The sequence below is a fragment of the Phalacrocorax aristotelis genome, chromosome 1, assembly GCF_949628215.1.
Source record: "Phalacrocorax aristotelis chromosome 1, bGulAri2.1, whole genome shotgun sequence".
Taxonomy (NCBI): Eukaryota; Metazoa; Chordata; class Aves; order Suliformes; family Phalacrocoracidae; genus Phalacrocorax; species Phalacrocorax aristotelis.
This window is the reverse complement of record NC_134276.1, coordinates 131,939,107-131,959,521: the sequence shown is the minus strand read 5'-3', so window position 1 is coordinate 131,959,521 and position 20,415 is coordinate 131,939,107. Positions and strand designations below refer to the sequence as shown.

Below are 20,415 nucleotides of genomic sequence, written 5' to 3'. Positions count from 1 at the left end.
TCTCACTTCCTGCAGTTGGACTACCTATGGAGTTACCTGGCTTGGTTATGTAAGAAAGTTGCTTTCAGATTAACTGAAATTGGTTTTTAGACTATATATGGCTTCCATATGCAAGAAAATAACCAGAGATCTCTCTTCTATGTTAACCTTCTGTGTTTATTGCACCTTGGTGATATGTGAGCACAATAATAAGTTACTGTAGAGTAAGCTGGTATGTGAATTTATGGTGCACGAGCTGAGCGTTCCTATTAGGAATGTAATAGCAGATACTGAAATTACCATTGCTAAATGCTGGTGTGATGAACATTGAGACTGCAGTCTATTCTACCGTGCTTTGTTCACGTCTCCTTGCTGAAAACAAGCCCTGTTAGTATGATTTGCAAGTGGACTAAGTTGAAAGCCTGGTGAGGGGTACTCTGTCAGCACATTTACAGGGACTTGCCAACAATGTGATATTGGTCTGTGTATATGTGTTTAATGCACTAAATTCAAATGCTGTTTTTCATGCACAAAGTGATTACGATCCTCTAAAGATAAATAAGAGGCTTCATACAGGTATTTAGCCTGCCTTGTTACACTCACTGCCTTTAGCACCTTTAGGTGATGTTCTCACTTTCTTGCAGTTCCCTGCATCTATTACTAGAGAGTAAGTAGAGGCACAACCAAGGTGGCTGAATGGGAGAAATGTATATGATCTGCTTCCCAGTTGTTTGTGCTGTAGACTAGCCTTGAAATAAACCAAAGCAAATGCTTTCGTGGATGTGCATATTTCACTTTCTTCAGGTAGTCTTTCATTTTCAACAGCAAATGCTTAAATTAAACCAAACCAAGCACTTTCAATTTTAAAATACTATTTAGAGAAGGCTTCTATGGATTTAATTTAATTGGATTAGATTTACACTTCTGTTAAAATGGTGCCATTTTCACATGTAGGAGAAGCAATAAAAACAATTTTAAATTACTGTCATTAAATCAGTGCAAACATTGGGTGAATATTCCTAAATTTTTATGCCTGCGTGTGCAGCTGGTTTTAGTCTAATGCTCTTGGGCTGAGCTAGGTAATTAACTGAACTGCTTCATTTAAACTCTTGCAGGTAATAGACAAGCCATGAGTAATACACCCTATCTATTTTCATTTGCGATATGACATTGTTTCAAATACATAGCACCATCTGTCTATATTTATTTGTCAGTATGTAAAGGAAAATTGAAAATAAATTTGATCTAAATGTTTGTAAAGCACTTTGTTAAAGATGTTAAGAGCATCGCTGCATCTAGCAGACTCCAAGACCTGGGGATTCCTCCTTCCCAGCTATTGAAGCCCAGCCAAGTACAGGTCTCTCCATCCCAGTACAGTGTATGTGGCTGTTCCTGTTCCCATTTGCAGGTTTGGCCAGTAGTGAGGCTGAGGACATATCCTAGAGAGGTGTGCATGTACTCGAAGAGGACGCTAATGTGGCTACCCACACAGGCACTGCCACTGACGGCACTGCCCTTGTAGCACCCACACATAGTGTTGCCACAACTCAAATAAAACATAAAACAGGTAGCCAGGTCTTGCTCTTCCTCTTCCTGTTCGCTGTCAAATAGATGCATGTACTTGCACACTCTTCACAAGCACCCTCACACTCACAGATCCTTCAAATGTTAGCAAAGGCTCTCAGTCTACCTAATACCTGTGCTTGAAACCTGGACCCCTTATGTAGCCATTGGCTCAGAGCTAGGTCTTTTCAGATGCAAGTCTCCTACACACCAGCTCCTCCAGCTTGAAATTTGCTGATGGATTCCACATATGCACATGCACTTGGGATTAAATTCACTGGGAAGAACAAACATATGCGGGTGTTTCCAGTTGAAGACACACAGAACTAGGGCCCTGTGATGCACTGTCTTTTCTCCAGCCACTGCCACCTGGACCTGCCAGCCCCTGTGACCTGCAGCCCCTTTCTCTAGTTGCTGGCACGCTGACCTTGCAACATGCATCCCAGTACCTCCAGTCACTGGCGCCCAGACCTCTCTTGCACGCTAGTCTCTCCAGGTGCTGCCACCTAGACCTACAGGCTCTGTGACCCATGGCCTCTTCTCCAGCTGCTGATGTTTATACCTTTTATGGATTACATGCAAAAACTATAAGGTTTAATAATAAGATAAGGCAGTTGGTGCTGGTAGGGTGCAGGGCTCAGGCAGACAAGTGTGTTGATTGGCAGCCTGTTTACGTGCAACCAGGTCCTTTTAACTTGCCTCCTCTCACATTTTTCCCTTGCTTGTTCCTTCCCAAGCCATCCTGATCCTTCCTTTTACCTCCCTGTGTCCCTAAGTAGCCCACAGTAAGCTTTATCTAAAGCCACAGGACCTTTCTGCTGTCCCATATATACATTTTGCACAGTCCTACAAGTCCCCTCAAATACCTCATAATGCTGGTGACAATCTTGTTTCCCCCCTTCTTATCAGTGATAAAGCTCAGGTTGGCTCGCTGGGGCTGTGGCTGAGTAATTCCTTTAACGGCCTATCAGTCAGTAGCTGAAGAGTTTTGGTCTGTGTTATTGTCTGTTACCACCCGCTCCTTAATGTCTGTGTATTTAATTTACCAGTTGCCTTGTCATTTGTTATTTCTTTTATACTGAATGGTCCTTACCCACATAACTAGATGAAGAAGGTGCTCTCACACTCAGTGTATCCCCATGCATCAGAATGCTAATACTGAGAATAATCAGCGTATCAGCTGAAGGATACTGTCCTGGGAGTGTGAGCTCTATCTAATATATAGGAAAAGTGTCTCTCTTGAATGCAAACTTTTAAAGGAGCTGCAGAAATTGATAAATAAATCACTATTTGAATGCTTGTTATCAGGACTTTCACTGTTAAAATTAAGGAAGAAACCAATTCTCTTAGTCTTTATATCCACCTCTAAGATTAAAACCCCTGCAGACTGCAAAGGGAGGTGAATAATACTGAAGAATGAAACAGTGTTTTGAAAGATCGCAAATAAATATTTCCGATTAAAATATATAATCGTAGCATAAATTTGACAGGTTGATAGTCTAGTTATGGGTAGTGAGAAAGATGCTAGTGTTGGAAAATTCCTGTTTTTGCCAGCTGAAGCTGCTAGCGTTCTCCTTTAAATATGAAAGTACTTTGCATTTTCTTGCCCCCACCCTTACGTTGTATGTTTATTTACTAGGTGCCTTGTTTAGCAGAAGTAGTCTCTTAAATTTAAGGTTGGACTAGATGATCCCTGAGGTCCCTTACAACCTGTGATTCTGTAAATTACGTCTGTTAATACCCCCACATGCTATAGGCAACACTAAGAAACCGGCAATGTCAGGAGTTGTGAGAAATCAAATTGTGAAATATAATGTGAAGTCCTGGCAAAACATCCGTTACCTAAAAGGCAGTGGAGGGAATTGTGTTAGGTAGACCTGTATTTTCCAAAAAGTATTTTACAAAACTTTTCAGATAACTACCTTAAATTTGGGCTTGTGGGTAATAGTTTCTAATAATTTAATTCTTCAGGGATTTTCTTCTCCTTTGGGTTAAGGAAAAGATTTTCTCTCAAATAGAAATGTTGCAGGATTAAAATAATTAATTTTACTTGTTGTAAAAATAGTTGTAGTAGTTGTTGCCAACCTGGCTTAATCTTTGCACGTTTATTCAATTTAGCAAGTAGATTTCTTTTTTGATTTGTGGTTGGAATGACAGTTATGGAACTGGAGATACATGATCTGTGTGATGATTAGTTTGGGGATTGATGCAGGCATTTATTGTGGTGGGGTTTTTTTATTTCGAATCTGCTTTCAGTTGAGTATGTTACGAACGAATGAAAATACGTGATTTCTAGACTTCCAGCAGTAGGCATCCATGTATCAGTTGCAGATGAGGAGGTGGGGGTGGTTCTTTGCTCTTTCATTTTCTTTGCTGTCTTGGCAGATGTCCTTAATTTTTCTCTCCAAAATATTCTGTCTTGTTCTGTATTTAGGAACATGCATGTGTTTTGAATATAAAATAATCTATGTAATCTCGGATGGGGAATTCCCCTTGCCCTTCTGCTTTACAACCACGTACAAATGTAATTAACTCTGTTCCAAGAAAAGCCTGCATTCAAATTTCATTATTCATTAGGATCCAAGAGCAAGTTAATCTTTAAAACTTTGTTTTAATGAAATACAGCAGAGCTGTGCGTTACAGGGAATATGCTTTTGTAAGTCTGCAAGGTTAAGACGTTTTGCTGGTCTGTTGAGCAAGATGCTGAAAAAGCTAAACAAATAAAAGCTTTGTTTAGTGTGTTAAAGATTCTAGTGCTATTGGAAGGTTAAATATGTATATGAATAATGCATTTGAAAGGGAGTGTCTATAAATAATTCCTAAAGATAGGATTTGGATATGGTGTAACTGGGTTTTGAAAGTGCTTGCATACATTGCTGTGGAAAGAGATTAATATTTTATTTTGCTCTACCACCAAATTGTACTTTTAGAGCATGCATCAGTATCTAGAATTTGAAATCTGTCCTGCAACAGCTTTAACATTTATTTTCCTGACTGTAAATTCAGTAAATTAATCTCTATTAACAGAGTCCAGCATGTCTTGAGGTACTGCCTGATATTCTTGAGAATTTAAATTGTTGGCTTTGAAGACAGAGAACTTAAACTGATTAGAAACTAAAAGGGTATCCTTTGACACATGATCTGTGAGGTTTTTAAAGTTTGAGCACCTGTGGAATCTCATTATTTCTTTAACAGTTGCTTTTTGTACTACGGTCTCTATATATCTAAACGGTATTTTTGAACTGTTCTTGACTTATCAATTTACTATCAAAGTCCGACTGCAAACTTGTTACAGCCTTATTAGTTATTTGGTTTTAGTTTATTCCTTCTATATCACTTATCTGTTGGCTTTGCACTAAGCTGTCTATATCGATGTTCTTTAGACCACTAGTAGATTTCTGATGACCTATAATAGTCCATTTCTTTCATTCTGTCTTCAGTATGTAAGACTTCATATTCTAATTTATGTGTGGAAATGTACCTTCTGGTGGTCACGTGATAAACACTTCCAGTTTTGAGGGAAGAGGGTCTATAGTTTTGTTCAGTGGACATTGAATGTATTTTCCTGGGAGGTTCATTCAATCATGAAGTTCCACTGGGAGCTGGACTGTCCTGTAGCAGGAAGGTGAAATTGGATCTCATTGGATCTCTCTCATTTTGGAGACCTATGTGAAGACATAGCAAGTCTTTGACTGCAGATCACACTGGAGCACTTTTTGGCCTATGTGGTCAAAAATAACAGAGGGATAGTGATGAATGCAGCCCAAATGTAGGGTGTGGTAGCTCAGTCTCAGCTATAAAGCACGGGCTGAGTAAGTCTTACAATCAGCACAATTTCCTAGCAGCTACAAGAGTGACCAAAGCTTCAGCTAGCTTTATGTGCAATTTCAGGCATCTGTCATAAGAAGAAAAATACGAGCCACATAAACATAAGTCTAGGAGAAAGAAACATGCAGAGTAGCCTGGATTTGTATTGCATGTGGTGTATCCATAAGTACATCAAAAACAGGGGGTGTCTTTTGTTGCTCTTTGAGTCTCTTTTTGACTGTCAGCATTCATGTTATATATGTGTGTGTGTGTATATATATGTATGTGAACTACAGTATTCTTGACAGAGCCTCAAGGGAGAGGATGAAATTGTTGACAGTGGTTTTGCTACCTAATTTTGCATAGATGAATGTTGGCTAGATTTAATCTAATAAAGGTTTTCTCTCTCCCATTTTTCTTTTTTTTTTTTAATCTGTAGAGGAGAGACCTGAGGTCTTATAGGAAGACGGAGGTGAATAAACTAAAGGTTTTAATGGCATTAAGAGCTTGTCAATCTCCCTGTGTAGAAGCATTTACTCAAAAGGGACTCTCTGACTTGCGGGCACATACCTACAGCAGAACTGGTTGTGGCAGAAGGTGTTACCACCGCTTAGCTGTTGTTTTCACAGCTACCTTGTCAGGTTAAAAAAAAATATCAGAGGTAAATATGTACCTGCCTTCCCATCAATCCACTGCAAATTCCAGCAGCTTAGTTAAAGCTGCCAGCACAGGTGGGATTTACAGTGACTCCAAACTTGGCAGAGAGGCAGGTGTGCTTCATTCAGGTGACCCCATGAGTGTAATAATCTGGAAAAGAAAACGTCAGGTGATAAAAGGCAACTTTACTTTTCAGTAAAAGCTCCAAGGTAAAGGTCTGATGTGTTTTTAATTTTCACACTTGGACTTGATGTATTTAGTTGATTGGTCTTTAATTCGTGTCTTCTGAGAGGTGACCTAAATCTTTACAGAATTATAAATAACAGATGTAATGTTTTGAAGTTCCAGGGAAGTTTGAATACAGAAAGGAAAATACTCGGGCCAGCTGTGAATTCCTGAGTGTGAAAGGAGAGCCTGTTGTAAGATATCACGTTAGGATACTCCTTTGACGTTACAGAATCATGAACTACATTCAGTTTGAAGATGTGTTTTGGTTCTAGCAACATGAATTACCTAAATATATGTATTAATTGGACTAGTTGTCCTTGCTGGTCTGTTTCAAATTATTTCTGTTGTCTTTGCACACACTTGAATTGTGCAAGTTTGAGAATTTTAATCTTTAGTTTGATAATCACTACAGTTCTAATGTTGAAGAAACTTAGCTAACATTGTATTAGGCCAAGATGTTCTTCATATATGTTAAAACTAAAGGACATTAAACTATCTTTAATTAGAAGAACAGACATGCAGTATCCTTGGAGAAGGAGTGAGAAACCGATAAAAGGAAAAGCTCCCGCCTCAGATGAAGTCAGTATCTTTAGCCAAGGTCATCCTGGGACAATTAGACCTTACGGAGAAAAACTAATCAGGATGCTTTTATGTATGTTGCCAACTTCATAAGGACTAAGTGTCCTTTGGGTAAACTATCCTCATTATAATACTAAAAATGATGTCAATATGCCAGAAAACCCCCCACTTAAATAAGCGCCTTACTCACTGAGCACGTGTAGTAAATTTAAAAGGAGCTGTACCTTTAAGATGAAGTAAGAAAGACACTAACCTATGACTAGCTGGGGGGCATGATGAATATTATGTGTTGCTAGCGCATTTAACTGTACCTACTGCGATTTTGACCACCAAGCACCCAGGCTTGTGCAACCCTGAAATAAATAAGCATTGTCTCTCCTGAGTGTGTGATTATGGGCTCCTTGCACACTGGGCAACAAATCTGCTTTTCAGACAACACTAGGAAGTCATTTTGCTAAACTTTACTATACAAGAAACTCTTAGCACTTACCATTAAGATTGCTTAATACTTTCCATTAAGTGACTGTGTTTTCAGTTTCTTGTAGCTGCTGAACTTCAACTCTTCCAACTGGAATACTCTGTCTGCCTCAAGCTGTTTTGTTGATTTGGGTTTTGTTTTTTTTTAAACAGCTTTGACAAAATGCTTCAGCCATTTCTAATTGAAGTTAGAGGTGGAATGTGATTCTACCTAGATTAAATTCTGGGTCTTTTTCTAAATGTACAGTTAAGAAACTCAAGAACCATCTTGTTTTGGATATGAAATACTGTGGGAATTACTTGTTTCAGGACTGCTTGAGTTGAAAACTATATTTTTCCAAGCCTCTGAAAAATATTCACATCTACTTTGTCCATATGGAGTACTTAAGAGTTCAGCTGCTACATTCCCTAGAGTTGTGTGTGCTGAGCAGGTGTGATCACACATCCCCAGTTTGGGAGGAGCTAAGCTAGGTTTTTCATGTTGCTTGAATCTGTTGTGGCACCAGACAGTAGAACAGGAAGCAATGTCTGTTCAGCTATCTCCTACCTTATAAATGCTTGGCTTTGCTACCTTAAATGTTCTTTTATTGTAGTTCTGTTATGTGGCAACCTGCATGTTTTCAGAAAAATTCTCATGCTGGTAACGTGTTCCTTAGTGATAAATGATTCATAGCTGAGTAAAAATTGCACCTCCACCTCCTTTTATCAGGGCTGCTTCTGCTGCAGTTAATTTACAAGTGTTTGCACTTTTAAGCCATCCACTATGGCTTATGGCATCCTTAGGTTGAATTTCCACTATGAATTGCAGCAGCTGCAATTTCTAGGGCCTCAGCTTTCTGGATTAAAGGATTAGAAAGGGAACTTGCACCTATTTAGAGCAGCTGAGGGCCACTAAGCCCAACTACATGAAGTAAAGATTGAACTGAAATTTCATCAGAGCTGCTCTGAAGACAAACAGAAAAGAAATTCTTTAAAAGTTTCCTACACAGAGAAAGACAACTCCTGCAGTGTAAGGCTAGTTGGTACCCAGAATGACTAATGGTGATGGGATGTGTAGATTTCTCAATGAAAGTTAGCATTAGCTTAATCACTTCACTGCTTCCCAATCACTTATCTTTTCCACTCTTGAACTCCTTTGGTGACATATTACAATAGCACTTTATCAAAGATACGGTGTTTGTGATCCTTACGGAAAATCAGCCTCCGCTTCTACTACTTTGTTCTTTTGTTGCAAAGTAGTATAGCACTGTAGGCAGGTTTAAGTTTAGTTTTCCTTTTCTTTAGAGTCATAAGTAACAACTCCAGTTCTAAGACTTGAGTTTCTGTTTCATATTGCAAGATTTCTAATTCTTTGCTTGGTTGTTCTTTAGCTGTTTGTTCTTTAAATCAGTGTTATAGTTGCAAATTTGTGAATTAAAAATACTGTCAGCATAGTTGATTCTCGTCTCCTGCGTGTGCTTATATACTGGTAGAATGCTATCTCACCACACCACTTTTCAGCATGGCAGGCTGTGCATGCTAAACATACTTCTGCTCAGCATTTTATTTCATCTTTTTCATTCTGTGTGCGGTAGGTGATGTGTAAGCTTTATAGACGCAAAGCAAGGATGGGAGGATGTGCCCTGGGGTCAGGAAGGGGCAGTGGCTGACTACCCATCTGCTCATGGGTAACACCAAGGCTCACCCTCAGGTGTTGTGACTGCAGCATCAGTTCTGGCATGATGTGCTGCTTTTAAAACAATGCCTGGCTTCTTTCTTTATTCCTGCTCCTTGCCAAGAAATGACAATTGAACAATTAAGGCACAAAGCAGATAAGGTTTAGCAAATCATGAACTGTTCTTAATTTGCCTCATCAAGTTGCTGTTAACTACTTAAATCCATCTGCTTAAAAATAATTTACACATCTTAAGTTTGCTCTGGAGAGCAGGTAGACCTTCATTAGAGCAGGTTTTGTTATTAATGTTATCTTTAGGGGGCTTTCAGCTGTTGTGGAAAATACTTTATTTCTCACTGAACCAAACTTTCCCTGTAAACAAAAGGAAGTAGCACATGTTTGCAACTTGCAGTCTGCTGCCATAAACATATTCTTGGGAACCACTGCCGTTCATTTAGAAACTGGCTTGCTGTGGAGGAGGTTATTTACAGCGTTAGGTAGGTCTGGCTACAAGAAAGGAGAATGAGCTATGTGAATGCCTAGTATCCCTATTATCTACTACTATCCCAAAAAATTAGTCCTGGAGAGGAAGAACAACCAGATCTGTCACGCAGTGCCTCAGCTGTATTTGAGGAGGGGGAACCCTGCTGGCCTATGCCCTGAGGAGAGAGCTGAGGAAAAACAAGTTTATTTGTCTCCCCAGATTTGTAAAGAAACAATTTCACTTACAGAGAACAAATCACCAGAGCGCCACGGTCTCTCCCTCCTATTTCAAGCTGAGTTTCATTGTCACTTCAGTTAGATAGCATGTACGCTTCTTTCTGACCTGCTGTGTGTTTCTGTGGTTTGCTGTGAAACTATTGTCCTGGTTCTTGTCAGAGGGGACTCTTTCAGCAGTGAGCTAATGGGTTGCTGATACGACTAAGATCATTTGGAGTACAACTAGCTTTAGAAATATTAGTTAATGACGGTGTAAGAATTTAAAAAAGGTCTTCTACTCAGTCTGTGGGAAAGAGGTGGATATGATTTTTTGGAATATTAGCTGAGACACAATATTTGACTAAATATAGATCTTTATCAACAAATTAAAAACTCAGTAAAATATTGTTAGGAAATCAATTGGATTTTTTTCAATTGCATGCCATTTATTAAGAAGAAAAATTCTAATATCTAACAGGATGTTAATACTTTGAAGTATCTGAGTGAAAATGTTGCTATGAACTGTAAACATTGTCTTTCTAGTAAGACTTTATTTGGCCCTTTCTGGCAAGGAGGAAGCCTACAAACAGGCTGACTGCACAGGTTTGCACACAACATGCTTTCAGGTGTGTGACAAACCAGAAAAAATACAGGGCTTTTTATAATTGCTTTTGGCTGCAATAGTTGAAGGTATTCTTTGCAACTGCAACTACTCTGCCTTTTACTTTAAAATAAGACTTCCCAAGGAGTCCTTGACTGGAATGCTTTTATATTTGCCCAGTCATCTGGGCCTACATTTTTAAAAATGGGGAATGAAGAAAATATCTTAATGTGTCTTGTTCGGAAGGAATGGCTGTTCTAAAAATGTATACATATCATTGAACAGAATATGTGGCTTCTGCCGTATTTAATATGCCCTCATACTTCTGTTCTTTTTGCTATATTTGTCTTTATCTGGAAAGAATTTTAGTTCAGGATTTCACTGTGAAACACTTCTTCACAGTGAAACTTCTAAATGACAGAGTTACTTAAATAATCCTTGATCAAGTATGTGAAAATTAAATACATTTTTAAATTTGAAAAATACTCAAAAACATTTTAAACACAATACTTATCTTCACAGCTGTCTACTGAGTAGTACCCAGTGCCAAGACGCTGTTGTAAACTCAGTTATTCAAATCACGAGTTGTTCCTTTTTAGTACTCTGGATTGACATGCAAGGTTAGGGCTGATTGAAAAACTTCAAAATATTTTACGTGCAAAACATCTTTATGAGCAAAACAATTTGAGTTGAGCTGAATTAAATCTCTGAATCCATCTGAGCTGTAGCTTAAATAGCAGCAGAGAGTGCTACTCATCGTGGACCTTCCGATGATAAGCTTGGGTAGGGAGCTTTTTTTAAAGGAGAGACTTACATGTGATGACCCAAATCTAAAGTTTTCACCACCTATATATTTGCTAAGGAATCTTAAAAATATTTCTTGAGCATTTCTACTCTAGGTACAAGCAAGTTGTCAAGGCATTGTAATCGGTCACAAAAAGTGTTTTAATTTTCAGTCATTTCTAGTTACGGTCCTTATACAAAATGCAGCAAATTCTGCTTTAGTGACGCCTTCTGGCACTAGCAGAAGACCTGAAGATGATCTTACCAGGGTGCAGTTAATGCAGCTGTAGAAGTTGGAAAACTTGCTGTGCTTAAACCTCAGTTCAGCTACTGCAGTGGCCTCCTTTAAACTTCCACCCTCTTTCTGCTATTTTTTGCAGACGGGGAGGGGTCAGGGAAATAGAGACAGATGTATCTCAACGCATTCAAGCTCCCTTGAAATACTGCTTCCCTTCTGTGTGAAAGATATGTCTATGATGTCTTATCATGTGTGACCACCAGAAATACTTCATCTGTCCCTTTCCTGCTGCTCAATGTCTGGCTGCTGTCCTCCTGACAGGTCTACCCTCTGGTCTAACTGAAAGGCATCAGCTGGGGAGTGGAGGAGCCTGCTGTTCAATGAGAGAAGAGCCTTGAAACCTCCTAGTAGTTAGGCTTTAGGGTGAGGGATGCGAAACAGGAATAAAGACGACACTGCTGCTGGGAGCTCCAAGGCCCTCAGAAGTCCTTAGGCTTACCATGTTTGCTTCTCTCTTGCTGAGTGGGACGAGGATCTGTATCTGAGAGGCTTTTGCAGCTCTGTTCTCTGAACGCATGAAGAAGGTGCAAAAAAGGCTCTCAGGGGATGACTCTGAGTCCTGTGTGTCCCAATGCTACTGGTTCCTGCCTTCCCTCTGCTTTCATCTAGGATGAGACGGAATGTGGAGGAGGAGAAGAGCTGTTGACAGGAGAGAAAGACACTTCTCAAATGACTGCCTGAAGAAGTAGATGTGAAGTGGGGTGTGTTTCTGATAACTGACTTTGGAAACTCACCTGGAATGTAGATTCCTCTGTTTAGAAAATAAACCTTTGCTACTCATCTTCCTGCTTTTTCCTGCCCCTAACCCACCTGGAGCTGCTACAAGATGAACTCTGCTGAGGGTTCAGCAACCCTGTCCTAGTTGGGGACTGAGTGCATCTGTGAAAGAAATCTGGCAGAGGAGCAGCGCTGACTCAACTGGGGAGTCAGAGCTCAACTGGGGAGGAGGTAGCAGCTTAACAAAGTAGTTTTAAACCGTATCTCTTGCGAAGACAGTCCCTGAGTTGTGCTGACATGAGTCGTAACTTTGAAGTCCTGGGATGGTTTGCTTATTTTTTGTGAAAACCGCAGACCATTAGTTCTTATGTCTGCTTGAGAACGTAATTGTACATTGAAGGAGTAATTTCTAGCCCTTGCATTTGTGGAAGACAGTGACTCGTGACCTGAATGCCCTCCTACTGCTCAGAGCTAGAAGGCTTATGAAAACTCATTGTTTGTAGTTATATCACTGAGTAGCTGGGTGTGAAAAGGCTGTCTAGGAGATACTGAGATACAAGAGATGGGCATGAAGTAATTTGCTCCAAATTCTCAACATGAAACCAAATGGGAAAGCCACAGTCTCTTTACTTGCTCCTTCCTTTGTTTAGAAATTCTTTGGTAAGTAGCAGAGGGGTCAAGAGGCAGCTAGAAAAGTTAGGATAGAAGCATCTGCCAGCTCTAACCTCCTACTCGCATCTTTAGAGACAAGCAGACATGCTGGGACAGGACAGTGCTTGGAGGAAGAAGCAACAGAAGGAGACCTCCAACCTCTCTTTTATACCTTTATTCCAGACAGACTGGATAATACCACTTTTTTGAGGTACTTTGGAAAAGGAAGTACCATATATTTTCTTTTTTCCACCCAGTAAAAGGGAACTTACATGACTATAACAGCCATGCTTAGGGCAGTGAATTTCTGGCATTGTGACAAGTTGGTTTTAAACATTTCCTTCAGCAGGCTAAGACTGTTCTGGTGCCAGCGTTTTGGGGGCTGTAACGCTGGGAAAGAAAAGGTTATGTGCTGTTCTGGTTGGAGTCACTTATTAAATCTCATAGAGTGTACTGCTTTTTGAATGAAGGGTCTTCTGAGGGAGTGCTTACCATGCATGGTTGGAGCAGGAGCTCTGAGACTGAGTCAGACCATCAGTAGGCTTTTACGTGGGGATGTATGATAGTTCACCCAAAGAGAAATGTAGATAGGTTCTTATGTGGTCTGTCAGCACAGAAAGCACTGACTTCGCATCTGAAATGCAACTTCTGCAAGAAAAAATGTTACAAAAGAGAAATCTGCGTGTTGGGGGGTCCAGTTTATGTGGTGGTGGATTCTAATAGTCAGGCAGCCTTACCCTATAGCACGTGACATGGCTCTGCATGGCTGCTCAGGTACCATGGAACAGAGCAGGGCTTTATTTGTACACTGCAGAGGCAATTTGCCTCCCTTTTGACTGGAATAGTTTAAATAAGAACATTTACTTTGAGAAATTCATTGATCTGTTAAGTAACTACCTTGTTGAAAATTAAAATCTCCTGGAAATTTTGGATTCTCTGTAGTTCATGGCAGTTCATAGCCAGCCATGTGACCTGGTTGCATCCTGGATACAGAGATCTCATGTTTTTTTATATATACTTCTTTACATATATTTTAAAAAAAACAAAAAACAAACAAACAAAAAAACACTCCCAAGACCTAGCAGCAAAACAGTTAGGTTCTGTGGAATGAAGTTAAAAACAGAGGTTAAATTACATTTTTGATATGAGGGATAGCCTGTGCAAAAGGACAAGCAGCAAAAACATACAGTTCCATGTTTATGAAGTAAGTTTGGAGGGGATAGGGAATACAGTGCAGCCTTGTCCTGCTAAAGGCTTAAAATATTGATAATTCTACAACAGTAGACCTTAAAAACCTAGGTTTGTATTTTGTATAAATTTAAGGTGCTATTATATAACAACTTCAATTTTTTTTTTTCCTCTTTCCCTCCTACAGATCACACATCCGTGGGCGGGCTGGGAGACAGTTTTTATGAATATTTATTGAAAGCCTGGCTTATGTCAGACAAGATGGACACGGAGGCAAGGAAAATGTACGACGATGCAATTGAGGTGATTATAATTCATCGCGTTTTCCCATACAGTGAAACTTAAAAACCATCTTTAATACTTATTAAAAAAAACAAACCACAAGACTGGTTTTGATTATGTAAGTTTTAAGAAATCAAGTGATGAATAATACTAGCTTTCACTCTGAGTACTTTAAAAAGTATTATTGTGGAACACATCTGATGCAGATTATTGTGCTAAAAATAATCAGCTTGTCCAAAATGGTATCATGTAAAAGCCCAAGCTGTAAGAAAGAGATCTAACAACCCTAAGATGTGTGCAGAGCGACCAAGTGTTCCGAATCATTCTAGGAGACCAAGTCCTGAATTGTTTTAGTCTTTGAATTATTTTCTAAAACATTTGGATGTTACATTCCATATTTATCTTGTAAAATGTAGTTCATACCTATTCCTTGCTCTGTGGTTCTTTTATGATATGGTCTTGCTCCCTCTCACAGATCAAGTAGTGCTTGCCCAAGCAGGGCATTATGACAGGATGGTTCAGTGGGATTTGAGATGGGGGCCTTTTTGTGGTGGCTCTGAGCTTTATGCTGCCCAGCTCGTATTTTCTTAGTTTCCCCATACACAGGCATCTTCGTTCATCAGGCTCACTTGTGCCCATATATGCCAGTATGACTATGCTACTCTTAAGACACATAGAGAATAACTAAGCTAGTTTTATTCGAGTTAGCTGTGGTACCAACAGCAGCAGTGACTGTGTAGTCTTGTCCAAGTGCAGATACGTGCTTGGTGCCTAATTTGTTCCATGCTCTGTGCATGCTGTGTTTCTTTCAACACAAGCTTTTAAAGCTTAGTTTTAGTGCAGTCAGCCTCCTAAAGGAAAACACCTGGTTTTGGTATTCTCAAAATTCACATTTTAAAAGATATATAGTGAAAGTTCAAGTCCAAAATTGCTTTGAAGCTGTAACATGTCTCATTCCTGACCTGAATTTGATTAATTTGGCTTTCATCTACTTGAACTTTTTCCTTCCCTACATTGTTTTAAAGGGTTATCTGCATCATGTAGCTGGTTACTAACAAAGACACAGTAAGCGTTCTCTCCTGAAGGGGAGATGCGTTCTTTTCTTTAGTCTCACAATATAAAACAGATTTTGAATTATTTCTTAAGCTTTTTTCCTAAGTACTTTCCAGTGTCTTCAGTATGGAAACAAGAGTGTAATGGTTCTTCTAATATGTCATTGCCTGGTTTCTTCTCAGTATTCCCCTCTTTACCCAGCCAAGAGCTGTGTTTGCACTCTTAACCTTTGCCTCACACTGTCATCCACTTTCCAGTTGCTTTTACCCTGAAGTTGGTTGTAGTCTTTTTGATTTACTGCTTTCCTGCTACTGTGATTTACATTCCCAATTCCTCAGTGTGTGGCCTTATCTCTATTAATATACAATTGTTCAGTCAAAACCCATTTTGTCACCTGTTCTGAATGATTTTACAGGACTGACCTTTCCTTTATCACTGTCTATAGCTCCATCAAATTTTGTCATCTGCAAATTTTTTTAGCATTTATTTCTTGCAGATCATTGGTAGAAATGCTGCTTAGCACTGAATAAAAGTATCTTTGCAGAATCTTGAAGGGCTGAGGATTTTTCACTGGTTTTTGTTTTACTTTGAACTGTTCTAGAAAGCCAACTTTTAATCCACTTCATATGTACTGCCTTGAGTTTGTTTAGAACTAATATTTTGTACAATACCCAGGAAATTCCGGAAATTCCTAATGTTCTTAATACCAGCACGCATTTGTCAATCAAACATTTATTTTTGCAACCACATCATTCTTTTTATATGGTTGTTCTATTAACCTTTTAAAATACTGTTAAAGCATCAGCTGTTTCCCAGTCCTTTTGAACTTCCTTAGCTTTCCATGGTTTACTAATGTCAACATCAGTAGTTCAAAACATTAGTTGAGTACTTTTAATAGACTAAAATACAGTTTAGTAGGTCCTGTGGGTTTAACATCCATTGTGGTTACTGTTGAAATATTTTATCTTGATTCCTGAACTGTGAGCACTTCAAAATTAGAGGAAGTAAACCATGCTTTTCATCCTCTTCACTGTAAGCCCAGTCTCACGAACATTTTTTTATGGGCAAATCTCTGTCTCTTGATGGAGACACAGCAAAGTAAATTTGGGACCAGATGAAAACACACTGTAGATAGGAGGGAGAAAGAGCTGAGCTGCTCCAGCTTCATGTGTGATATGACCTGCGGTGCAAGCATCAGGTGGTTTCCTCTTTGGCTTTCTCTCAGCTAAACCCACCCATGTACATTTGAATCTGCATGAACCATACTGATTTATGCATTGTGAAACATCCTTTTGGTTCACGGTTGGTGTTTATCCCAGGTCCTGCTTCACATTGAAAGACATGGGCAAAGAGTCAGTAAGTAGGATTTGTTTTACTTAATTGCAATTTGAATTTTTATTTCAAATCTTAAAATATTTTTAAGATCCCATGCCCTTACCGTTCTTTTGTTGTTGCGCATAACATAGGTCTTCCTCCATAGCTGACACTTCTTACTCTTTGTTTTTCAAAACTTGGAGCAAAAGCTCTTTGTGTTGTTTATGCAAGCAGAAGGGGAAGGGTGTAAAATACATTCTTCCCACTCATAGCACAGAGTTGGAAATGTTCTCAGCACCCACCAGTCTAAAAGAAGGTCTCTGCCCAACCACACTTCACTCCCTTAGCTTGTTACAAGGGGGAGAGTGGAAGATAGACAACCATACCCTCACCCTCAGGTCTTGCAGTAGGCGGTGATATCCCATTACTTGGAGGTATTAAGAGGAAGAAAGATGACAGCATCTCTTTTTCAGATGTTATGATTTCCAATCCATGGATATGAAGCCTTACCCAGGTCACAACATACTCAGTGACAAGAGTATGAACAAGTTCTGTATCCATGACCTCTCCATGCTACATAACATTAGTGAAGTCTTCCACTGTAAAGGACACTTCATTTCTATGTCCTGGTATGTAGATTCACAGCTAAGATAAAAGCTGAAATTGTGAGAGTTGTTGAGAGTTTTTTTGTGATGATAAATATTGAGGACAGGCCTCTCAACTCTGCTTTCAACGTCATCATGTGGACCTCCCAGATAGTCTGGTTTAAAGTGTCTTTTCTCCTTCTCACATCAGCTGGAGGACAGGGAAGCTTCCTTCTGATCTGTTGCCTTGAGTAGTCTAATGTCTTCCGCTCACAAATTTGGTCCTCACTCTTTCTTACTGCACAGTGTTAGGTAGCTAAAAGGATTCAGCACTGTGTTTGAGTATTACAACAGAGCAAGTACTGCTGCAAGGCAGCTCAGAAAATGCTGGGGTTTTGTAGTCATGAAAATCACAGAAAACATGAACATCAGATAGAAACATTCTGTTTTCACATCATGGTCTATTGTTTTGGGCATTTCACAGAAAAAGGAAGCTTCTTCTAGTAGTTAATCTCTTAGTTGATGTGAACTAAGTCTTTTCTTTGGCAGCTTAAGTATACATGTCCACTCTAGTGCGTGTATACTACTCAACGGTCCAGCTGGACGTGGCTCTGTGGGCCCAGGCATCCAGCCCAGGATACAAATGTCACATCTGTCCCAACCTGCTCAAGCTTTTGTTGTCCACTAGGCAGTGCTCCCAGTGATGCCCAGCTGTTCCTTGTTAATTATTGTCCTTCTTATACAGTTAGCAAGCAGTGGGTGGTTGTATAAATGAAGTATTTTGAGAGGGTTGCATTTATTTTCTGTTTGGGGATGCTTCCTTTGTGACTCTTAAGATGTAACTTACTAATTAAGTAGCTGACAATTTGATTTTCAGATTTCAGAAACTACCCCTTATACAAGACAGTGACATTCAAGTTCAGAAGATGTGTTATCTGTTCAGAAGAAGGGAATGTTGCACCTAGATGATGTTCTGCAGTCAAACCCTGAAAGCAAGTCTAGAGTGAAGGAGTAGCTCATGGAGCAGTGTGTAAATTTTGCCTTTTCTGGCTCTCCTGGTGTCAGCCACAGCGATTTTGTCCCCCTGGAAATGCTTCTGCAACCATTTACTCTTCAACAGTTACAAAATCATAAAAAGATACAATTCAAAAGGGAATGTCATACAACATTTGGAAAAAAAAATGTTTCCTCCAGGAAACAAATAATCCAAACCCTTTTAGGCCTTCTTGCACTTCATAGTAAAAGTGGCTTTTCTTTCAAAAGGACTCCTCAACTTTTATGTACCATATGGTGAAAAAAAATCCTATAATCATCATAATGTCAGTTTTGCCACAGTCTAGGATAATTGAATCAACAGAGCTAATGCTACAGTTCTTAGTATCATCTTCAGTAGCAGAATTTTTGGCAGACCCAATCTTTCCTATAACAATACTTTCAGAACAAATGAGGCTTGTACAGGTGACCACATCAGGCTCCCAGCAGCAGAAGCCATGGTATCATGCCAGTCCTTGGTGCCAATTTGCATGATTATTAGACAACCACTCTGGCAGCTGTCAGAGACTTGTGAGTTTCTGCTCTGTCAATTATTTCTGTGTTCTTGCTGGATCCTGCCATAAGCACAAACTTCAGATCTGTCAGTGGTATTAGTGAAGAAATTAACCCAACAGGAATGCAGACCAGCACTTCTCTTTTATTACCTTCAGAATACCCAGGCTCAACAGAGGACAGTGGAGAAATTTCACCATCCAAATGATGTCTCAGTCCACAGTGCAAGTAAGGAGCAGGGCCCTACTGATGATATTGCAATCTTCTCCCAGTAATCCACTGCACTGGCTTTTAGCTAGTACATTCACCTTGGCCGTATGGGGACTACCACACCTCCACTGGCTACATGGCTGAGGAGTAGATTCACATCACTGTAACCATTCAGAAAAGCTGCTGTAAGCACTGCAGCATCTCAAGTCAAGAACATGTCCAGAAAACGATACAGAAACTCATACATATTCAGAAACATGACTATTTCAGATTACTGTTTATATTATCATCTTCCCCAGATAAGGCTCCTAATCCTAAAAATTCTGCCTTTTCTAACGGCAATTTCAATTATTTTGTTTTTAGCAAAGTTTTTTGTTGAAGAAAACTTTGGAAGTCTGTCAGATGTTATTTCAGTACCTGGATGGAGGACTTCTGTGTTATCAAATATCGCTGGATTCAATACAGCTGCTGTAACAGTCCTGTATCACTTAAGCGTCAGCTTAAAAAAAAAAAAAGTTGAAATACCTACTATAATCACAGAAGAGCTTGAAGCTTTTCATTTGTCCATTTTATTGGGAACAAAAGACAGTCTCACATCATTTTTTTAGTTACAGGGAAAAGCTATTTCACTGTCCAGTTTTAAACCTGAATTACATGTTGCAAGCAATTAATCTGTGTAGTTATTGCTTGAATCTGTATTGTAGCAAACTGCATAGTTTGCACTGCATAGAGAGCAAGGAGACAACTGTGTGCAGCAGGCACAACCTTCACATCTTTAACTGTTTTAGTTATATGCAAGATCCTCTGCCTGTGTGTTCTCAGTACATCTAGTTTTAGTGCAAAATACAGTTGTGGACATTTGGAGTGTAATTTGTTGTAGGTACCAGGAAAGTAATGGAGGACGGTAGGAATTCACTTCTGTAATAGATCTTGTGGGTGGTGAGGAGAGTAGTAAATGCTTTTTTAATGGCACTTTAATCCTTCAGCTCTAATCGGCCTTGGAGTACTCTGACGAGTCATGGGTCATGCACTTAGAAGGAAGTTGTAAACCGATCAGATGGTTATGTGTGGAAGTACAAAGATTTCTGGAAAGAAGATAGGAGTAATGTCTCCATGGCAAAGATGATAATTGTCTTTATTATTATAGGACTCAAACTGTAATGAGATTCTAGTTAAAGAAAAACTGCAATAGATTGGTAGGGATTGTGAACCTCTCTGAAAGAGGCTTAAGTAAATGTGTTGCTCCATGTAGTTTACAACCTTTGGAAAGTTAGGTCAGCTATTCTCATTCTTACTACCAGAAGAATACCATTTATAAGTCACAAGCGACAACAAATGTGCAAAGAAAAAGCAGCAGTTGCCTCACCTGTAAAAATAATAATGTTTTTTTGTGAACAGCTGCTCTAACCCACACCCATCCTTTGACCACATGCAATCAGAAAGCTGCTATGGAGGATCAGCTAGAAGGTGGCTGGAGCATTCCTGTCACTTCCTATTAAAGACTGACTGAGAGTACCAGTGCTGCCTTTACATTTGTGGCTGACCA

General features: G+C 39.4%; 1 protein-coding gene across 2 annotated transcripts in view; it reads left to right on the top strand.

Annotated features, from left to right (window-relative positions):
- The window catches only part of MAN1A2 (mannosidase alpha class 1A member 2), a 143,504-nt gene that overhangs the window by 97,800 nt on the left and 25,289 nt on the right, over window positions 1–20,415 (top strand). For both annotated transcript variants that reach the window (XM_075107946.1, XM_075107949.1), the window contains exon 9: window positions 14,069–14,184. In XM_075107946.1, the coding sequence (XP_074964047.1) occupies window positions 14,069–14,184 (116 nt within the window). The remainder of the gene's footprint in view (window positions 1–14,068; window positions 14,185–20,415) is intronic.